This window comes from Carettochelys insculpta, chromosome 1, assembly GCF_033958435.1.
Source record: "Carettochelys insculpta isolate YL-2023 chromosome 1, ASM3395843v1, whole genome shotgun sequence".
Taxonomy (NCBI): Eukaryota; Metazoa; Chordata; order Testudines; family Carettochelyidae; genus Carettochelys; species Carettochelys insculpta.
The window spans coordinates 244767653-244786505 of NC_134137.1; the positions used below are offsets into that span (position 1 = coordinate 244767653).

General features: G+C 44.4%; 1 protein-coding gene across 1 annotated transcript in view; it reads right to left on the reverse strand.

Annotated features, from left to right (window-relative positions):
* Positions 1-18853, reverse strand: part of ATXN10 (ataxin 10) — a 194609-nt gene that overhangs the window by 38046 nt on the left and 137710 nt on the right. Inside the window, exon 12 of the mRNA XM_074998099.1 lies at positions 1285-1348. Coding sequence (XP_074854200.1) covers positions 1285-1348 — 64 coding nt within the window. The remainder of the gene's footprint in view (positions 1-1284; positions 1349-18853) is intronic.

Below are 18853 nucleotides of genomic sequence, written 5' to 3' on the forward strand. Positions count from 1 at the left end.
GAGCCTGAGCTTAAAAACTTATGTCCATAGTGCCCTCTTAAGCTCATCCACCTGTGCCCCAAAGGCCAGAGTCAATTGAGACTTGGTACTATGGGGTTTTTTTCTTGCAGTGTGGATGTACCTGAGAGTCACAAACCATACACAGGGTGACATCCTAGCCCCACTGACTAGGCAAAAATCTAATTGACATGAATGGAGAAGGATTTCGCCCATAATCTCCCTAGAACATTTACTGGCTCTGTCATACCCACAGGCTGATTCCCAGAAATTTGTCTTTAAACATTTTAAAAATAGCGCTACCTGATTCTGTACATAGCTTAGCTGATGTTTTGTACAAATATGTCCATGGCTTTTTCTTTTTTTCCCTCTTTTAGTTAGAGAGTGAGGAAGGATCTTCTTCTCTTAAACTATTTACTTTTTAAAATATGTTAAGATTGCAATTTTGATATTATGTTGTACGTGTGTGTTCCTCAGTTCATATACTACTCAGATATAACACCAGAAGAAAACATCAAACAAGTGATCAAAAGGGCAACCTCAATTTTGCAAATAAGGTCAAAGATCCAGTTATGAAAAAAGGGAAATTTCTAAGAATGTTCTGGTATTATGTAAGCAGGGCATTAAAAAATAAATTAATTAATTAAAATAAAACCATCTAACTCTACTGAAATGCATGAATATAAAATTATGCGGGGGGGCTGAGAAGACTTGCCGGGGGGGGGGGGGGGAGGAGAGGGAGGAGAGAAGAGCTTCAAGCTCCTGAGAGGGGTGTGGTCTTGGTAGGAAGGGACAGGGCTGCAGGCAGTCAGCACTCAGCACTGGCCAGAGTGCACTACACCCCTCCTGTTCCAGCAGCCATGAGTGCCCCTTAGATTGTACCATGCAGCAATCTGGCAGCGATTTAAAGACAGAGAAGCTCCCCTTTGAATTTCTGCCCATTCCTTTGCTCTCTCCCTTCCATCAGCAAGCCTGAGATCTACTTTTTGGCAGAGTGATTTGTAAGGCCTTTGACAGTAGCCAAGAGAATCTGTATTATATAAAAGTTTGTAGGGGCTATAGTTTAAGAATTGGTTACATTTGAGATGACCATAGTCAATGATTAAATCTGAGACCTCAGTGTAAGTGCAGGGGAAACCACATGTTCAATGATACAGGACACAAGACTCAACTCCAAAGATTATAGGAGGTATGCCAACTCATACATATACACACACAATGCCTTCCCAATTATGTTACAGGAGAATATATATTATTTAGCATGCTAGACTTTAATTTAAAGGATACAAGGGTTGTTGTCATCAATACTACAGTTGTCCAGGATCAGCGGAATTCCATCTAATCGATAAACCTGAATGAAAACAAATTTCCTTAATTTAATACAATTTTCAATACAGTGATGGCCAAGAATTAAATAAATAAATAAGGATTGCAAAGATACAGGAGACCAAGACAACCTGTACTTTAGTTTAAAAGTATGGGAAACATGGTAAGTCAAATTGTAAAGAAAAGTGATTTTAAACAAATAAAATATTCACACAAATATACATTAATATTATTTGCCTCCTACTTCCAATATTTATTTTAATAAGGTATGTCCTTTTATGGCATATGTCTCAAATACTACCTTGACATTCTAAGTTTCTGGATCAGGATTAAAAACCTTACAAACAAATACATTTACATGCTACATGAAATATTATCAGATGTTTATAAATTATTATAAATATTTGTAAGAATATATAACTGGTTGGTAAGTGATACAAGTTCCCATTCCGCACAAGAAAAACCCTATTACATCTCCAGGTACACCACTTTGTCTCTTCATCTCGAACTTTAACAGCTCTGATGGTGCCTGGCTCAGTCATCTACCAAAAGAAAAGTAATATACATTATGTATGTGTGCAGGCATACACATACACTATCACATGCCATTAATAAGCCAAAATAGTTTTGAATTTACAGTGAAATGTAACTTTCCCTCTAAACTCCACAGTTAGAAATGGATGTATTTATCAGATTTATTACAGGATACTACATCATGGAAGCATAGGTCTGTAGAAATTGTGATATTACCTATATCAACCTGTCACAAAAATCAGTTAAAATTATTTATATTCAATAATCTGTTTTTAAAATTGACTGGCACTTATTTTTCTTTTAATAACAAAGACTACATCTAGATCACCAGAGTGATCTGTCGACAGAACTTTCTGTCAGAAGATATCTTCTGACAAAACATCTGTTGACAGAATGCAGCCAGACAGCAAAGCAGATTGAAAAAGAGATCTGCTCTGTCAACACAGAGTGGCCACACTGTCCAGCCACTCTCTCAACAAAACAGCCCCCCAGAACACCATCAGACAGGGTCACATGGTTGGCAATCCTTTCTGGCCCCTGTGAGATTTGCCCCTAAAGGGCCCCACCCTCAGATGCCCATTCCCTGCCCATGCCCAGGCTAGCCTACCTCTTCGAGGTACAGCACAGCTGCTAGAGCAGGGCTTTGACTCTTGCCGAGAGAGACAGTACTTTCCAGCTAGTCACTGTGCCGGAACAGCCCCCAGGGTTGCACTGGCCCCACCCAGAAAGTACTTCAGCATCTGCTGCACCTCCTCACGGCCATCCTCTTCCTCCTCTGGGAGGGAAAGCCTGGAACCAGTTTTGAGGAGCACACCATTGCTGCTACACAGCCCTACCTGTGCCCCCTGGATGCACTGGCAGATCTGGAAGCACTGCACCAGTTCCGACTATGGTACCAGCAGGTCGTGGGACACTGGGAGGCAGGACACCAGGCTGTGGCCCACCATCCCTGTCAAGCCTACCGTCTCCAACCCGCCCTGGTTTATGAAGCTGTACACCAGCCAGTTAGACCTGAGCCAGGAACTCTTTAATGCCTGGCTCAACTGGGACTGGATGCAGGCCAAATGCACCTTCGACCACCTCAAGGCATGCTTTAGGTGCCTGCTCACCCATCTGGATATGGAGGAGCACAATGTCCCCCCTAGTAGTGGAGGGGAAGCAAGAGGTCTTCCCCCTAGGATCAGGGGTGGATGCAGGTGCAGCTCCAATCTGCCAGGCACACCAGGACAAGATGCAGATCTGCAAAGCCCTAAGGCACAACTTCTTCCCTGGCCTCCAATGACCTTCCCCAGGGCACCCCAAGCAGGAGCCACAGGCCCGCATTACCCCTTTGTCCCCTCACCCATACCCAATCCCTGCCCAATAACTATGGACCCAAGGGTGGTGATCAAACTACTTGTTCACGAACAAAGATAAACATATGGGAAACAGAAGAAAAAACTATTTCGGGATGGGTGAGAAACTAGCTAACTATGTGTGGGGGGGGTTAGGACATGGGGGTTCAGAACTTGAATAAGGGGACTTAGGACCGGAGACGGGTGGCTCAATCCATGCATGGGGCAAGGAGCCGCGACATTGCAGGTGAGCAGGACCTCAAGTGGCATTGGAATCCCCTCCTGCCGGGGGTTCAGGTCCCCATCGGGACCGGGTTGGAACCAGAAGCACGGGGAGGTATAGAAGCACTGGGGCTGTGATGGGGTCTGGGTCACCAGTGGGGAGGCCTGGGGAGTGCAGAGGGCCAGGCATGGCCCTCAGCCACTGCCAGAACTGCAAGAAGCTCTGTGGGGTGGCCAGTAGGGGCAGGATAGCAGGGGGAGGGCTGGGGGATGGGGGGGTGGCACGTGCAGGCAGCTGGGCCAACAGGTCCCACTAGACACCAGTGGCGAAGTGGGACATCAGTTGGTCCCAGGACCGTGACCACCACTTCTGCTTGTCCCATAGCTGCCATTCCAAGAGGTCTATCAGCCTCCAGTGGGCGACAGTGTGGGTCCTCTGGAGGTCCTTGTTTGCCGTGCAACAGCCCCTCCAGCTACTAGCCCACCCTCCTGGTGAGTGGCTATTGCTTGCCATGGCACTGGTTTGGGGTTGCCTCAGTCTGGTGCCAGGACAGAACTGGCTTGCCCTGGTGGGGAGGTGGGGCTGGCTTGGCCTGTGCTCAGTGTGAGTCCAAGCTGTAAGGAAGTCAAGGAGGGGTGATGGTGATTCATCCATCCAGCACAGCCCCTGAGGCCCTACCTCTCATCAGCAACCAATCCCCACCCCCAACGCACAGGATGGGGATATCACAGGAGCGCAGGCATGTTCGCCCTGCACAATGGGCCCTGCTGCACAGGGACTGCATGGTGCCTTGGGGACCAGGCTGACCACTGCACCCTGCCCCCACTCAATGGGCTAGCGGACAAGAGTGAGTGTCTGGCCACAGAGAGATGCCCACATGGTTGGCAGGTGAGCTGGATGTAGCCTGGCCCTCCCTGGCCCCCGGCCCCCACCCCCGGCTCACAGTGCTGTCTGCAGAAGCAGGTGTGAACTCTCATCTGTAGGCATGCCTACATGCAGGGAGCCACACTCCTTGGCATGTCTGGTGTCAGGACAGCAACTGTGTGGCTAGCCTACTTCCAGCCATCACAGGTGCTGGCAGGCCTCCCCCCAGGGGCTGGGGCTTGTCCAGTATCCCAAGAGGCTGGCAGCCTGCTGTCACCCATGCCTGAGGGCTGCCTGCTGGGTCCAGGTGGGACATGCTACCTTGAACGTGGTTCCATGTGTGGTGCCAGGACTCACCCAAGTTGGATGAGTTTAACTCACAGTATACCCCATCTGCGGCTACCTTCCATGCCCTGGGGTGTGTGACATGTGGGGTACTTACTGGAGGAATGCTTGCCCAACTCCAAAGACACCATGGAGGTGGCATGGTTTGCGGGTAACTGACTCCAGCATGATAACCAGCATCCTGCCACTGGCCTCAGAACCCATGTCTACCTCTGGCTCAGGTGGGAGTTTGGTCCTGGGATGCTGCTCTTCCTGGGGCTCCAGCTGCATGAGAGGGGCCTCTCCTGCACTGTATTGGTGTGGGAGGTCAGTGGGGATGTGGTGCAGCTCCCAGAAATAGGGGCAGGTTGCAAGTCCTGCCCCAGATTTCTGGTCAGTATCACTGGCCTGGGTGTGACCTTGCCAGAGCTCTTTGACCTTTTCCCGCTCCTACTCCATGGTGTGGGCATAGTGGCCCCGTGCTGCCAGGTGGTGGCCAGCCAGGAGTATGCAGGGGTATTGCACTGCTTTGCCTTGGGGTCGAGTAGGGTGTTTTCCTCACCCCATAGGTCTAGGAGGACCTGGACCTCAGCACTGGTCCAGGACAAGGACCACCTCTTGGTGCCCTGGGGTGGCTCCTGGGACTCTTCCAGCTGGTCCCTCAAGGGTTTTGGGCATGGGAGCAGTCTCAGGATGCATGGCTGTATGCCATTTGTGATGGCTCTAGTGCAAGGAATGGCTGTGAGGGCGTGGGGGACTGCAGCCTGTAGCCCTGCTGCTTCTACGCTCTCAGCTTCCTGCCACACGGTTTCCCGAGCTTCCTGAAGCTTGCAGAATGGCTGAAGGCAGGGACTAGAGAGCTCTGATTGCTGTGGACAAGGTGTCCCCCAGGGCACCTGTGCAGTAGCCTGGAGGCCTCTTCTGTCAACAGAAGTACCCCCTGAACATCCAGACTGCCTTTTTTCAACAGATCTCTGTCGACAGAGACGTTCTTCCTCGCGGAGAGCAGGAGAACACTGGCAACAAAAGTGCTGCATTCTGTCAATTTACTGGTAACAGAATGCCTTGGGAATGGGGATGCTCTGCGGGTTTTACTGACAAAACCCTGTAGTGTAGATGTGGCCAAAAGGAGTAATTGCTCTGTTAAAGGCATGGAGTTATTGGGATTAACTGCTAATATTGACAACCACCACACCACTTGTGTGAAAACAATAAACTTTGTTTTAATTCTGGAAAACTTGATTTCACACTGAGATGGGCAAGGCAAGTAGATGAAAAAGAGTGCCATCTTTTAAGTTAACAGCTCAGACATCTTTACACTTTTCTAGGCTCATTTGCAGCATCGATGCCCTTTTCAAATTTTAAATGCACACTAATTATTTAAAAAAAACAGAGGCTGAAATGTGAAATCTCAAACAGCACACCAGTAACCAGTAACTAAACTGAAAGATTACTTCAGAGGACCACTCTTGTGAACCCCATTCTATACACTATTAATATGGAATCTGAGGCTACATCTATACTAGTTGGAAATTTATGTTCTAAGATCAATGCACCAACTGTCAATTTAATAGGTCTAGTAAATATCTACCAAATTGATCAGGGATTGCTCTCCAGTCAAACTCTGTACTCTACCCTCCCTCCCCACAGCAAGCAGAGTAAGGTAACTTGATGGAAGTGTCTCCCCCATTGATATTGCATGGAGTAGACCCTGTAGTAACTTGACCTCAAGTACACTGACTCCATTTACGTTTGTCACATAGATGGTGTTGCGTACCTTAGCTCAACTTAGGCTACCTTTACGCTATGAAATAAAATTGATTTTTAATAAATCTGACTTTTTAACCTTGATCTTATAAACTCCAAGTTAATTGTCCACAAATGTTCCAGAAAGTTGGCTTGCTGCTCCTGTGTGTCAACTTACCTCATCTTCATAGGCTTATTCAAGTTTGACTATCGGTACCTATCCCAAATTGCCTTAGCTCTCTTGAATTCTGGGGGTTTTGTACAAGTGGGTTGTGGGTGGAAACTGTCACAGTTGCTTGTGGGTATTTGATGTCAATATCCCGGAATGCAAAGTGCTCAGAGCAACCACTAACTGTGTGAAAATGAATGGGAGATCGCAGCACAGCGCTAGTGTAAGCATGGATCCTTGAATGCTTCAAGTTGTTGCAAAGGCCGTGATGGCAATTTCCTGGACTATTGGGCAGTTTATCTTTCAGTGACAAAGGCAGAGGGCTGAGATGATGTTTGAAGGTGATGATAAAGATGTTGGAGAGGAAATCGCTCAACTGCGGCTCAGGAACTTAGAAATGCTAGCTGCCTTGGATGCACTGCACTCGTGAAAACCAGAACACGCTGATGGGACCACAATATTTAGGAGTCCTGGGATGAACAGTAGTGAGTGAAGAAAGTTCACGTGCTCAAATCCATTTTTATAGAATTTTGTGATGCGCTGGCCCCTGCCCTGAAGTGCAGCAATACAAGAACGAGAGCAGCTTTAAAGGTTCACAAGCAAGTGGCAATCACTCTACAGAAGTCTGCAACATCTGACAGTTACTGGTCAGTAGCAAATCAGTTCAGGGTGGGCAGATCTATAGTGTGGACCATGGTGGTGAGGGTAGCCAATGCAATCGGTCAGTGTCTCCTGAGGAACACTGTGACCCTGGGAGATGTACAAAGTAAATGGCTTTGCTACCATGGGGAAATAGATGACACACGTCCCCATCATGGCCCTGGACCACCTGGCTCTGAGTATATAAACAGAAAGGGATACTTTTCGATGGTGTTGTGGATCGCAAAGGTCATTTCACTGACATCAATGTGGGATGGTCGGAAAAGGTTCACAATGCACGCATCTTCAGAAATTCTTGGTTGTACAGAAAGCTCGTGGATGGGACTTTTTTTCCCAGACCAGAAAAATTGAGATGGGCGACTTTGAGATGCCTGTAGTAATACTGGGTGGCCCTGTTTACCCTCTGCTCCCTTGCCTCATGAAGCCACACACAGGTGCTCTGGACCGCAGCAAAGATTACTTCAATTACAGACTCAGCAAGTGCAGAATGGTGGTGGAATACATCTTTGGCCATTTAAAAGTAAGGTTAAGGCGCCTATTACCCATTTGGACCTTTCAGAAACTATCACCACTATGGTTGCAATGTGCAGGATTTCACATAACCTTTGTGAATCCAGGTGGGAGAATTTTATGACAGACTGGAGTGCAGAGGCTGATGCCATGAGTGTGGCTTATTTGCAGCCACCAACAAGTGCATCTCCCAATGTGACTGCAGAGACAGTGGCAATTAGGGAGGCTTTGAAAAATAGCTTCATGAGGGATCAGGCAGCAGCAACATTCTGCTTTATTTGACTGTTGTAGTACCACCCCCCACTCCCTGAAATAATTTGTAAACCCCACAATAACCAATAAATTAGAGCATGTCTTTCACCAAAAGAATACTTTTATTGGGGAAGGAGGAGAGGGTTAGGATGCAGGAAGAAGAATGGATGTAACGGGAAGGTTATTTTCGCAAAAAGAATGTTCGTATTTTTGGGGTCGGAAAGTCTAAGGGGTCTTTTTAAGCAGAGGCGCACACATGCTTGAAATAAGCCAGGTTTGGCACCTGGCTTCCCTGTGCCGTGGAGCAGGCACCACTAAGGGCCTACTCTGGGACCTGATCCTCTCCACCCCCACCGGGTGTGTCTGTTGAAAGTCCTCTGCTGACCTTTGTGTAGCAGCAAGAAGCTGTGCTATCAACCCTCTCCACACCTGCCTAGGTCCCCCTGAAGGACTCCCTGCAATGATGTATGCACCCCAACACATATGAACCAATAAATCAGACCGTGGTTGTCAGAGAAAAAATACATTTATAGGGTGGGAGAGAGAGGGTTAAGTGGCAGGAAAAAGAAGGAGTGTCAAGGGAGGTGGAATAACTTTTTGCAGTGGGTCTCCGGGGTGCAGCAGCAGACTGTCCTTGACCTACCTCCCCGCATTTGGGGACCGTGACAAGTGGGGGGTGGGCGACCTGGATTCAGGCAGTCCAGGCAGCAAGGAGTGGAGCCAGCAAACTGAATGTTGTGTAGGGAGTCACCCCTGCAGCTCCAGCACAGAACCTCCGTTTGGTCTCTCACAGCTGTGAGGAGCTGTACCGTGTCCTCTCTCAGGTGCACCGACTGCTCTCTCCTGAATCCCAGAAGAATCTGCCACCCGTTTTTTGGCAGCTAATGCTATTTCAGCCCGCTCCAGCTGCTGCAGGGTAAGGTCCTGCTTGGACCTTCTGCACTTCCTCGCCCTGTCTCCCATGCTGAGGATGCCTGCTGGAAAGTGAGGATCAAAATTGAGACAATTCATACAAAGTGCTTACCCATAAAATGAATGGGTCTCTGTCTTTACAATCAGTGAAACTTTCTTTTGCAAGGCTGTTTTTGTCTTCTTAAGGATGACAAGGAATCAAATTCTTCATTGCACAAGCCATCATTTATCCAGACCATTTCATTGTGGACATAGTAAGCTACTGTCTGCTTTACTACAGACGGGAATAGGGGGCAGTGTTTAAACAACGGATGCTGGAGGGTGTCTAGGAGCAGGGGAAAAAGTTCTCTCAGCAGTCTCCAGAGCAATCCTCCCCGCACTGGACATGCTGGTGTCCACGAGCAGGGTTCGCAGAAGCCGGCAGTCATGTGGCGAGGGGGAAGGGTTCAATTCCAACTGCATGGCTGGCTGAGGGGGGGTAGGGATCCATGTAAAGTGCAAAGAAAGGAGGAAGGAAAAAGTTTTCCCAGACACATGGGGGAAAAAACATTTCAACAGTCCCCAGAGCAACCCTAATCAGGGAAAAGATTATTTAAAGCAGAGAGAACCCACGCCGGTGTCTGGGAACAGAGACTGCAGGGCCTAGCAGCAGCACGGAAAGGTGGAAGGGTTCAATTCCAGTCGCAGGGCCAGCTGGGTGGGGAGGGATCTGTGTAAAATGCAAAGAAAGGCTGAGGAAACTTTTCCAGCTGCATTCCAGGGGGGGGAAAAAAAAAACAACATGTTTTTGGGTGGCTCCTGATCAAGCCAGCAGTTTGGTGGGAGGGAAGAAGGCCCAGAGAGCCTTCCAGCGACGTGGAGGGGGGAAGAAATGGTGCTGCAATGTGGTCCGGGGAAACATAAAAGGCCAGAGAGCATTGTGAAGAAATCTAATTCAAATTACTGTGCCTTTTTAGGCTGCCAAAGATGACATCACCCTCCGAAGAATAACAGATAGCAAAAAAGAAAAGATGCTCATCCCGTATGAGTACAAGCCTGGAAAACTTGTACTATGGTGCCAGATCGCTATCTAGTTGCCTGGCATAGCAGGGTGTGCTGTTGTGGAAGCTGCAATAAGTGAGACCTGCCCAAAAACCTTGTGGGAAAAAAAAATACAAGAGTACCTGGATTAGACCTTCTTGGGGATCTCCAAAAAGGATAAGTGCTCCATTCCGAGAAATATTAACACACTGTTTGAGGGGCATAGATCCATAGAAAATCTGTAAACCCAGTCACAACCCACTTGTAGCATTCTAGAAAAAAATACCAGAACAGCTGGTTCCTGGTGTTTCAAGCATTGAAGTAGAGGGGACTGGCTTGACATCGAGGGTGAAGAGCTCCAGGTTGTCTGGAACAGCTTCCTCAGGCCTCTGCTGGTTGCCCCCATCCTCTTCTCCATTGCCCTCTTCCTCCTGCTCCCCCCGCAAGCTCAGCTCCTCTCAGCTCACCCTGGACTCTGAAGAGCTTCCTGAAGAGTCCAAATTAAGAATGGAAATGTGGTCAGATCTCTCCCAAGAATTGTGTCCAGCTGTTCATAATACCGGCACATCTTTGGAGATGACCTGGATCACCTATTGGCTTCCTGAACTTTACGATAAGCCTGCCAGACTTCTTGCACCTTACATCTTCACCACCCAGCATTGCTGAGCGTCCTGGGAGTAAGCTCTGTTTATCGTCCCACACATAATCTTTTCATAAGTGTCCACATTTCACTTAAGACACTCGAAGTTTGTCTGCCACAGATTCCTCCCCCCAAATAGCAAGGAGATCCATGAACTCATTATGGGTTCACATTGCAGCTCTCTTGTGACCCTGAGAACTCAGATCACAAACCTGAGTATTCATGATAGCAAGAAATGGCTACCAATGCGATGGCTACCGATTCAATGAGATGGCTGCTGATAAGATGTCTGAAAGAAATTCAGGCTTCTGGGCATCCTTTAAATTTCTCGGTCTTGCTTGTGATGAATTCAAATTTGTGGGCTTCCTGTTACCGCTTTGCTGTGCACCTGGAGAGCAGCAGAGATGGAAGCGGCCAAAGCAGACAACCATGGGGCACTGTGGGATACATATGAGACACCTCTGGAGGCTAATAAAGTCAATTTGAAGTCATGGCATTTCCACACTAGCCTTAACTGGAACTTTCGAATTTAAATTTGACACTATGCTGAGTTGCTCTTGACAGTGTTATACTAGCAACCTTAGCATTTCCTAAAATCGACCTAATGGTATTTACAGTGAAGACAGTGACATTGTAAAATCAAGTTCAAGATCTTAAAATCAACTTTATCATGTAGTGTAGACATAGCCTTAGTGAAGTAACGTAGACATACCTTATGTGACAACATGAGGAAGTATTAACAGAAACAGAGACTGTAACTGACATGGTATATCAGAAAACTTCCCCACCCCAAAAAGAACTACACACAGACCCCTGTGATGGTTCGTAAAAGCTATTTTAGCCTATGTGCAAATGTGCGTAACTGTATTTACCAGAAACCGAAATTACTAAAAAGTTTTAAAATATGCATTCCATCCATACTATTTTTATGTGATTTCCAAAGAACATCATGTCCTATGTCACACTTCAATGCTTAAACAAACAGTGCCCTTTTAATAATCGAATTGTCATCTGTACTTGCAAACATTAGTTCTTTGATTTTTCTTTACTGTGTGGGCAAACTCCGATCCACCCAGAACATTACCTTCTCTTTTCCATCAATGAAACGTTGAACAGTATAAATTAATCTACATCAAGTGCTGTCAACTGACATAAATCAGGCAGATTGTTCAAGTCTGATTAAAATCAGGCATTCAAGCCATACAATAATAGTCTATACAAGTAAAATTTAATTAAAAGCCTCAAAACCTCTCAAAAATTACCATAGTACTGATGACATAAATAGGAGCACTGAGCAGCCAACTACAGCACAAGTATCAGCCTGTCAATACTCCTGCAATAAAGAAATGCTAACTATAAAACTCATGAACAACCATTTGTATTAGTTTAACCAGCATCAAATGAAACTATACAGATAATTAAATCAATCAGGGTTCTGCCTTTTGCTTCTAGAAAGCCTATGCTCAATTCACTTACTTCAATAGAACAAAGCAGCAGAAATGTAGCACTTTAAAGACTAACAAAATGACTTATTCAGTGATGAGCTTTTGTGGGACAGACCCACTTCATTGATCTGATGAATCTGTTCCACAAAAGCTCATCACTGAATAAATCATTTTGCTAGTCTTTAAAGTGCTACATTTCCGCTTCTTCATTTTGTTGGGAGTACAGACTAACATGGCTACCTCTCTGTTACTTCAGTAGGTACACCATGAGTTACTGCAGAGTAGGTGCAATGAAGTGAGGCAGAAACAAACACTGCTGTGTGTGCAAACCAAAGATTATTTTGATAATGCTTCCCCTGAAACATTCTTCAACACAGTCTTTGTTTACTAGTGTTCATTATTTGGCTCATCTGATTATAAATCAGATTTTAAATTATAATGGTCCTTCCTCAAAAATATCCACGGGGGATGGGAAAAAACCCTCAGAGTATTTCTTAAATCTTGTACCAACTTGGTACAATTTGTCTACAAAATGGGCCTTACATCTGGGCAGCAAAATTTCAATAAAGACCAAACTAACACAATTTACAAACTGCTGTAATCCTTTATGTTCTTTCCTTAAAGAGTAGTTGTTAGGCAGAGAGCTATGCTGAGTAATGGTTGTAAGACTTTACATCTTTTGTATAGATTTCATAAGAGATGATGGTGCAGGATATGACATCTGAACCTGCAACCTTACTACAAACGTACTATGCAGTGACCTGTGAAGCGTGCATGGGGATGACACGCCGCGTTAATTGTTCTGTCCTCAGTCCTGCAAATATACCAGTAACTTATTTGCCGGCAAGTACCCCATTGATCTGGATTAGAAGCAACAGCACAAAGTAACCTCTACTTATACAGTGGCACCCACTGGTCAACAACTAAGTATTGTTCTGGATTAGCATAATGTCAGGTCATTGCTGAAGGGTTGTTATGTTTTACAGAAACAATTATGCTGAATTAAGCAACTACATAAAACAGCAGTCTACATTCAGATTAAAATCTTGGCCACCACTGAAGTTAATGGGAATTCTGTCAATGACATTAATGGGTCACAATCTCATCCTTACACAAAATGAAATCGACGCTATTTTCAAGAGTTGACATCGGTGAGTGTTTGAAATATTGAAAAGATTAGAGTCACAATTTCTCTTACTGTTCTTTAGAAGCATCAAGGAATTACATTTTTGGCATTAATGTCAGTTGCTATCAATTACGAAAATTAACAAAGTTTAAAAGATTGCATAAGTGATCAGATCACTAAAATCATTAATGACCTTTTAAAAACACAGCTCCAGAACAGCATCCTACAAGATCAACAATATTGTCCTTAGTTATGTTTCTTAGAACAATATTAAAATGTGCAGAGTCCAAAATTATCACACTTATGGACTATATCTTCCATATGTCCCCAGGGACTTAAAAAATATATACTGATATTTATTTTTTTTTTCTTTTTTAAACCTGGATTTTCACAAGTTATTTATTTCAATTTGTAGAAGTCACTAATCAAAACAATCTCTCAAAATGTACAATACTGAAAAGCTGCAATTATACGCCACTTTATAAATTGGCCTTGCCCCAACAAAAGATGCCAACTCAGTCCTCCCTCGAAAGAAAGTAAGAAGTATAAATATGTATTATTTAGATATGTTAGGACATGTCAGTTCTGAAGCATAGCAATTGCCAAATCAGGTTGAACATTCACGTTATGTAGTCCAAAAGTTGCACATCAGAAGTCCAATTCACTGCTCTTGGCAGATGCACACTTACATTGGCACTAATGGAGGTGTATCTGCTCAGTAAATCATATCCCAGGTGTTTACTTTGTCTAAAGATAAAATTCATTTGTGTTGAGGACCCAGAAGGATGTTCAGAGGCTGCATAAAGGGCCATCACCTACGCAACTGCATGTGGGACACAGAAAGGTTTTTACACCCCTGCATGCTAGAGTGTTTCCCAGGGGCCAGGAAAACCACATTGCACATAGTATAGATGTCTTGCTCCTCTGTCTGGTAAGAGTTTTGGTGCACAGAGGAAGTATGATTAAATCCAGCTATGAGGCGGCACGGACGGACTCTGAAGAGGGCATTATTTAGCCACCAGTAGCCAAAAGGTTAATGGTTGTATCAAGGAGCTTTGCCTGTGGCAGTGATGAAAAGTAGGGGGAAAATAAGAGACTCTTGTGTTCTGATGGGGATATAACAACCCCTTTCTCTCTGTGGGCGGTAGGAGCAGGAAGGAAGAAGCAAAAAGGGAAGACTGCCGTTTCTCAGAGTAGAGGAGAAGGCAGTATCTTCTTGTAAGTTCATGGATGTAATTATTACTGATTAATGATGTTAGTTATCATGAACACTCACAGGACAAACAAGTAACAGGAATTTAGACTACTGCTAGACAAATTCAGACACCTCTCAAATTTGCCCTATTACTCAGAAAATAAGCTCTTTGTGCCACACAATCTTGTGTGTGTGTTATGCACAGCTTCTAGAGAAAGTGTTACATATAGTTTCCTGTACCATGGAATTAGAGCTCTTAGTAGTCTTGGTGGTCACTTGATAACAAGTAGGACATCTTCATCTAACCCTCCTCTTTGCGAGTCTGTTGATGGCTGATAGCTCATTTCTGCAGCCATAGATCTTAAACACAGAAGAAGTAGGTGTGAGCCGTTGTTAGAGGGCATGGGGCAGTTTTTGATGCCCTTTCCTTCTTGTCCTACTGGCCTGTTTTTGATGCCCTTTCCTTCTTGTCCTACTGGCCTTGTCTGCACTGTGGCGGGACCTCTCAAATTGCACCACCCCCTCATGCATTACCATTCTCCACTGAGGACAGTCTTGAGCAAGGTTCTCCCAAGTGTCAACACCGATGCTGCACTTTTTCATGTGTGCCTTCAGCATGTCCTTATATCACTTCCACCGGCCCCTAATGGTCCTCTGTTATTCCTCCAATTCGGAAAACAGAATCTGCTTTGGGAAGCACTTATCAGACATTGAAACCATGTGACTAGTCCAATGAAGTTGATGAATGATAATGGCTACACTGTTGGTCATGTTCGACTATTCCAGGATGGCAAGTGTTCATTCGCCTATCCTCCCAAGTGATATTTAGGATTCTCCTGAGGCAGCATTGATATTATTCAAATGACTTAAAATGATGCGTGTATGTTGTCCAGGTGTCACATGCATATAGTAGGATTGGAACAACTACTGCACAGTACACAAGAAGCTTTGTCTTAGAATAGATGTCCCAGTTCTCAAAGACCCTTTGTCACAGGTGGGCAAAAGCAGGGTTTGCACAGATTGGGAGATGCTGAATTTCTGCATCAATGTTGAGGTTAGTGGAAAGATTACTTCCAAGGTATGGGAAGTGCTCCACATTTTCCAGCAGTTCTCCATTGACTTCAATAGAAAGTGGATGAGATTGTACCATCGGTGAAAGTTGGTGGAGCACCTTGGTCTTTTTGATGTTCAGTGTGAGGCTGAGATTCTTGTATGCATCTGAAGACATTTAAGATAGTCTAAAGGGCTGTGGAAGAAAGAACAACCACCATCTGCATACTGGAGCTCCACAATCGAGGCTGTGGAGGTTTTGCTTTTAGCCTTCAGTCTCTTGAGACTGAAAAAGTTCCTATTCGTTCTATAGACAATCCTCACACCATCTGGAAGCTTTCCATCAATGAGGTAAAGTGTCATGGCAATGAAGATGCATCTACAGTTGGTGCATAAGCACTGATGACAGTTGCCTGTTGGTTTTTTGGCAAGCTTCAAGCAGAGAGCCATGAGACACTCGTTGATGCTGACAGAGGCTTCCGATAGGATCTTTATCAGTTCATTTTTTATATCAAATCCTACTCTATCAATTTGTTTTTCTTCCGTTGGGGTTCCTTTTCAGAAAAATGTGCACCCTCTGCCTTCTTTTCTTAGCTGTCCTCCTTCTGGTCTACATGTTTCTGCCAGGTCAGCAATATTGATGTGGAATTGCCACAGCTTATAGGCAAAAACTGCTGTGTGTCTTTCAGGTTGCTCACTTTCTGGCTTGACCATTGGAGTCCAAATATTTCATGTGCCAAAGTTTTATATTTGATTTCAATTGCATGGAAGTGAACCCACTGGACACAGTTATTCAGTCAGAGGTACTGAGGTAGACTATGTTTAGGGTACTTCTTCTAGCTCCCTCCCCATCTGGGATGAGCAAGTGGATCCCACATAGGACTGCTCGGTCAGGGATGCAGCCACCGGACTGTTCTACCACCTAAGTCCTCAAAACAGAATGACTGACGCATACAGCAACAGCCTACATGCTGGTTCATGACTAAAAGCTTCCAGATTTCACAATCCTGCTCCATTGCCATTCATCAGTCCAGTCACTGTAGGGCTTAAGTTTAGGAGAGCAGTACCCAGAGGAACACTCCTGTGTGAGACTTCTTTTAATATGGGTTACTGTTGCACAGCAGCCACCACATAGTTCTCGACAGATAGAAAACCTAGGTCCAATGTCATGGGATCCATGACAACTGGGAATCTCCTGTCTGCTGCACCCTTCATCCACCTTTATAGAGGTTTTAGCATTACCTTTGCTTCCCTCCCCTGTTGAGGGCTTTTAAGATCATTCTTTGTCTGGAGTCTCCTCCTTGAGTTTGCTGCCATGGATGACCCTGCTGGGAGCAAAAGACTCCCTGCAGCATTGCTCTTGGGTTCACTGGAACACACAAACCCACTCAACATGACAAGGTGATGATCTGGAGAGCAAGTTTTTAGTGGTACAAAAAAAACAAACACAACAAATGCATGCATTTTCTCTGGACAACCATTCATGTTCAGAGTTCTTAGTTTCAGGGGGTACCAGTGCTGTTTGTGAAGCTACAGACTAACACAAGCAGCCCTGTAACACTTTAGAGACTAACTAATTTATTAGGTCACGGGCAAGACCTGCGTCTTCAGAGAAAACCTCCATTTTCATCTGAAAAAGTGGGTCTTACCCACAAAAGCTGATGACCTAATAAATTTGTTAGTCTCTAAGGTGCTATAGGACTGCTTGTTATTTATGGTAATAAGTGCTAAACAACTAGAATGTGGTAAGCATAAAAATATGGAAAGATTAAAAATTTCTAAACAAATGTTTTCCTGGCAAAAATTTTAATGTGATACATTAGAAAATCTATGTTTTAGACAAGATATGCTTCAACAAAAATAGCTCTTCCTATGGAACATGTGTGACTGGTTTTGTTTTTCAGTTCTCTCTCTTGCATCATTATTTCATTTATGGAGAAAATGTATATTTAACAGACATAGCATGTGTTGCAGCTATATCGGGGGGAGGGGGCGTGAAAAATCTTCTCTACAAGCAAAATGAGATTATGTTAGTAGCTCTAGTTTACCACCTCTCACTGCTGGCACCAGACAGACAGAGGAACAAACAAAGAAAAAATTCTGACCACAAGGGGCTGCTGCTAGTAAACAAGAACTAGAAGAGATACTTCCCTAAAATCAACATGCACCGTTTGTGATCACCATCGACCTACAATGCAAGAAAAACCAACAACTGCAGTTTCTGAACTCTCACAGAAACCCACTTCAGAGATAGGGGCATATTTCCCTTTTCTGTAGAGATTCAGTAATTTGCAGAATTGGACTCTAAAAGAGAAATACCAAATATCCTTATTAGGTAGATGGAAAAAAAACCCTTAGTGACTATTTTTCTCTAAGGTCTTTACAACACAGAGCTTAAAAACTGTCTTATCTGAGGTATTAACATGAAATCTATATTTAAAAAAAATATTGATGAACTTATATGTGGTCACTAAACTTTATTCCAAAGGTTCCCTTTTTTCTGTTCAAGAATGTTTGATTTCTGCCCACCCCCGCCCTTCAGCTACTTTTTGTCCAGGTTGATACTTTGGTGACTCTCCCAGAAGCACAAGGACATTTGAACCCAATACAGGTAAACTTTAAGGACTAAAGATTTCCTTTTCTTGCATTGGACTGGGACAGAAGGACTCTCTCTTGATTATTGTGAAAATTGGAATTTTTCTTTGATCTGAAGATGGAAATATTTGAGGAACATTTTTGTCAGGGTGATTCATCATGAATGGAAAATTTCTAGAAAATGCTGGGATTTCTCCTACCCTGTCATTTGACATAAGTGAAACCAGAACTGGTATCTTCAAGAAAAGAAAATCTACAGCAGCTTTCATGCCATCTTGCTTTTGAATCTGTCATATGTACCTGATAAATTACTCTGCTGGAAAAGAGAAAACAATTTGAACATCAGCTGGGCTAATTTTAAGAAGAATGCCTTCAGCTGAGGCATAATATAACACAGGGAATAAATAATGATCAGACAGATCATCACACAGCACTGAAGACTGAAAAAAAAAATTTACCAGTGCAACAATCACCACCACCTCTTACTTGACATTTTCCATAACAATTGAAAATTAGAAAGCTTTTTCTCACTTGTTTAAAACAAAAACCCTGCTCCCCCCTTGTTTCTATAGCTCCTGTACATGTTTGATAGGATCTGTTACATGCAAATGAGAGGAGAAGATGCATACTTAACTTTCAGACATCCAAACCAGAATATCTGACAGGTTGCCAAAACAAAAACTGTAGACATTCAGTGTAACAAAAATCCAGGGAAACAAAGGCCTCAAACAAGGAGATTATATTAAAAGGTGAATCACGAGGTTTTTGACCAAATGTTTTGAGAAGAAGCAAGTGGGAATTTAGACATGTTGCAACCCAGAGGACCACTGCCTTGGGCTCTCTTCAACTTTGACAGCACTATGAAAAAGACAAATACAGCAGCCCTGACAAAGAGTGTTTAGAAAATAGAAACTGTCACAGTTCATAGTTC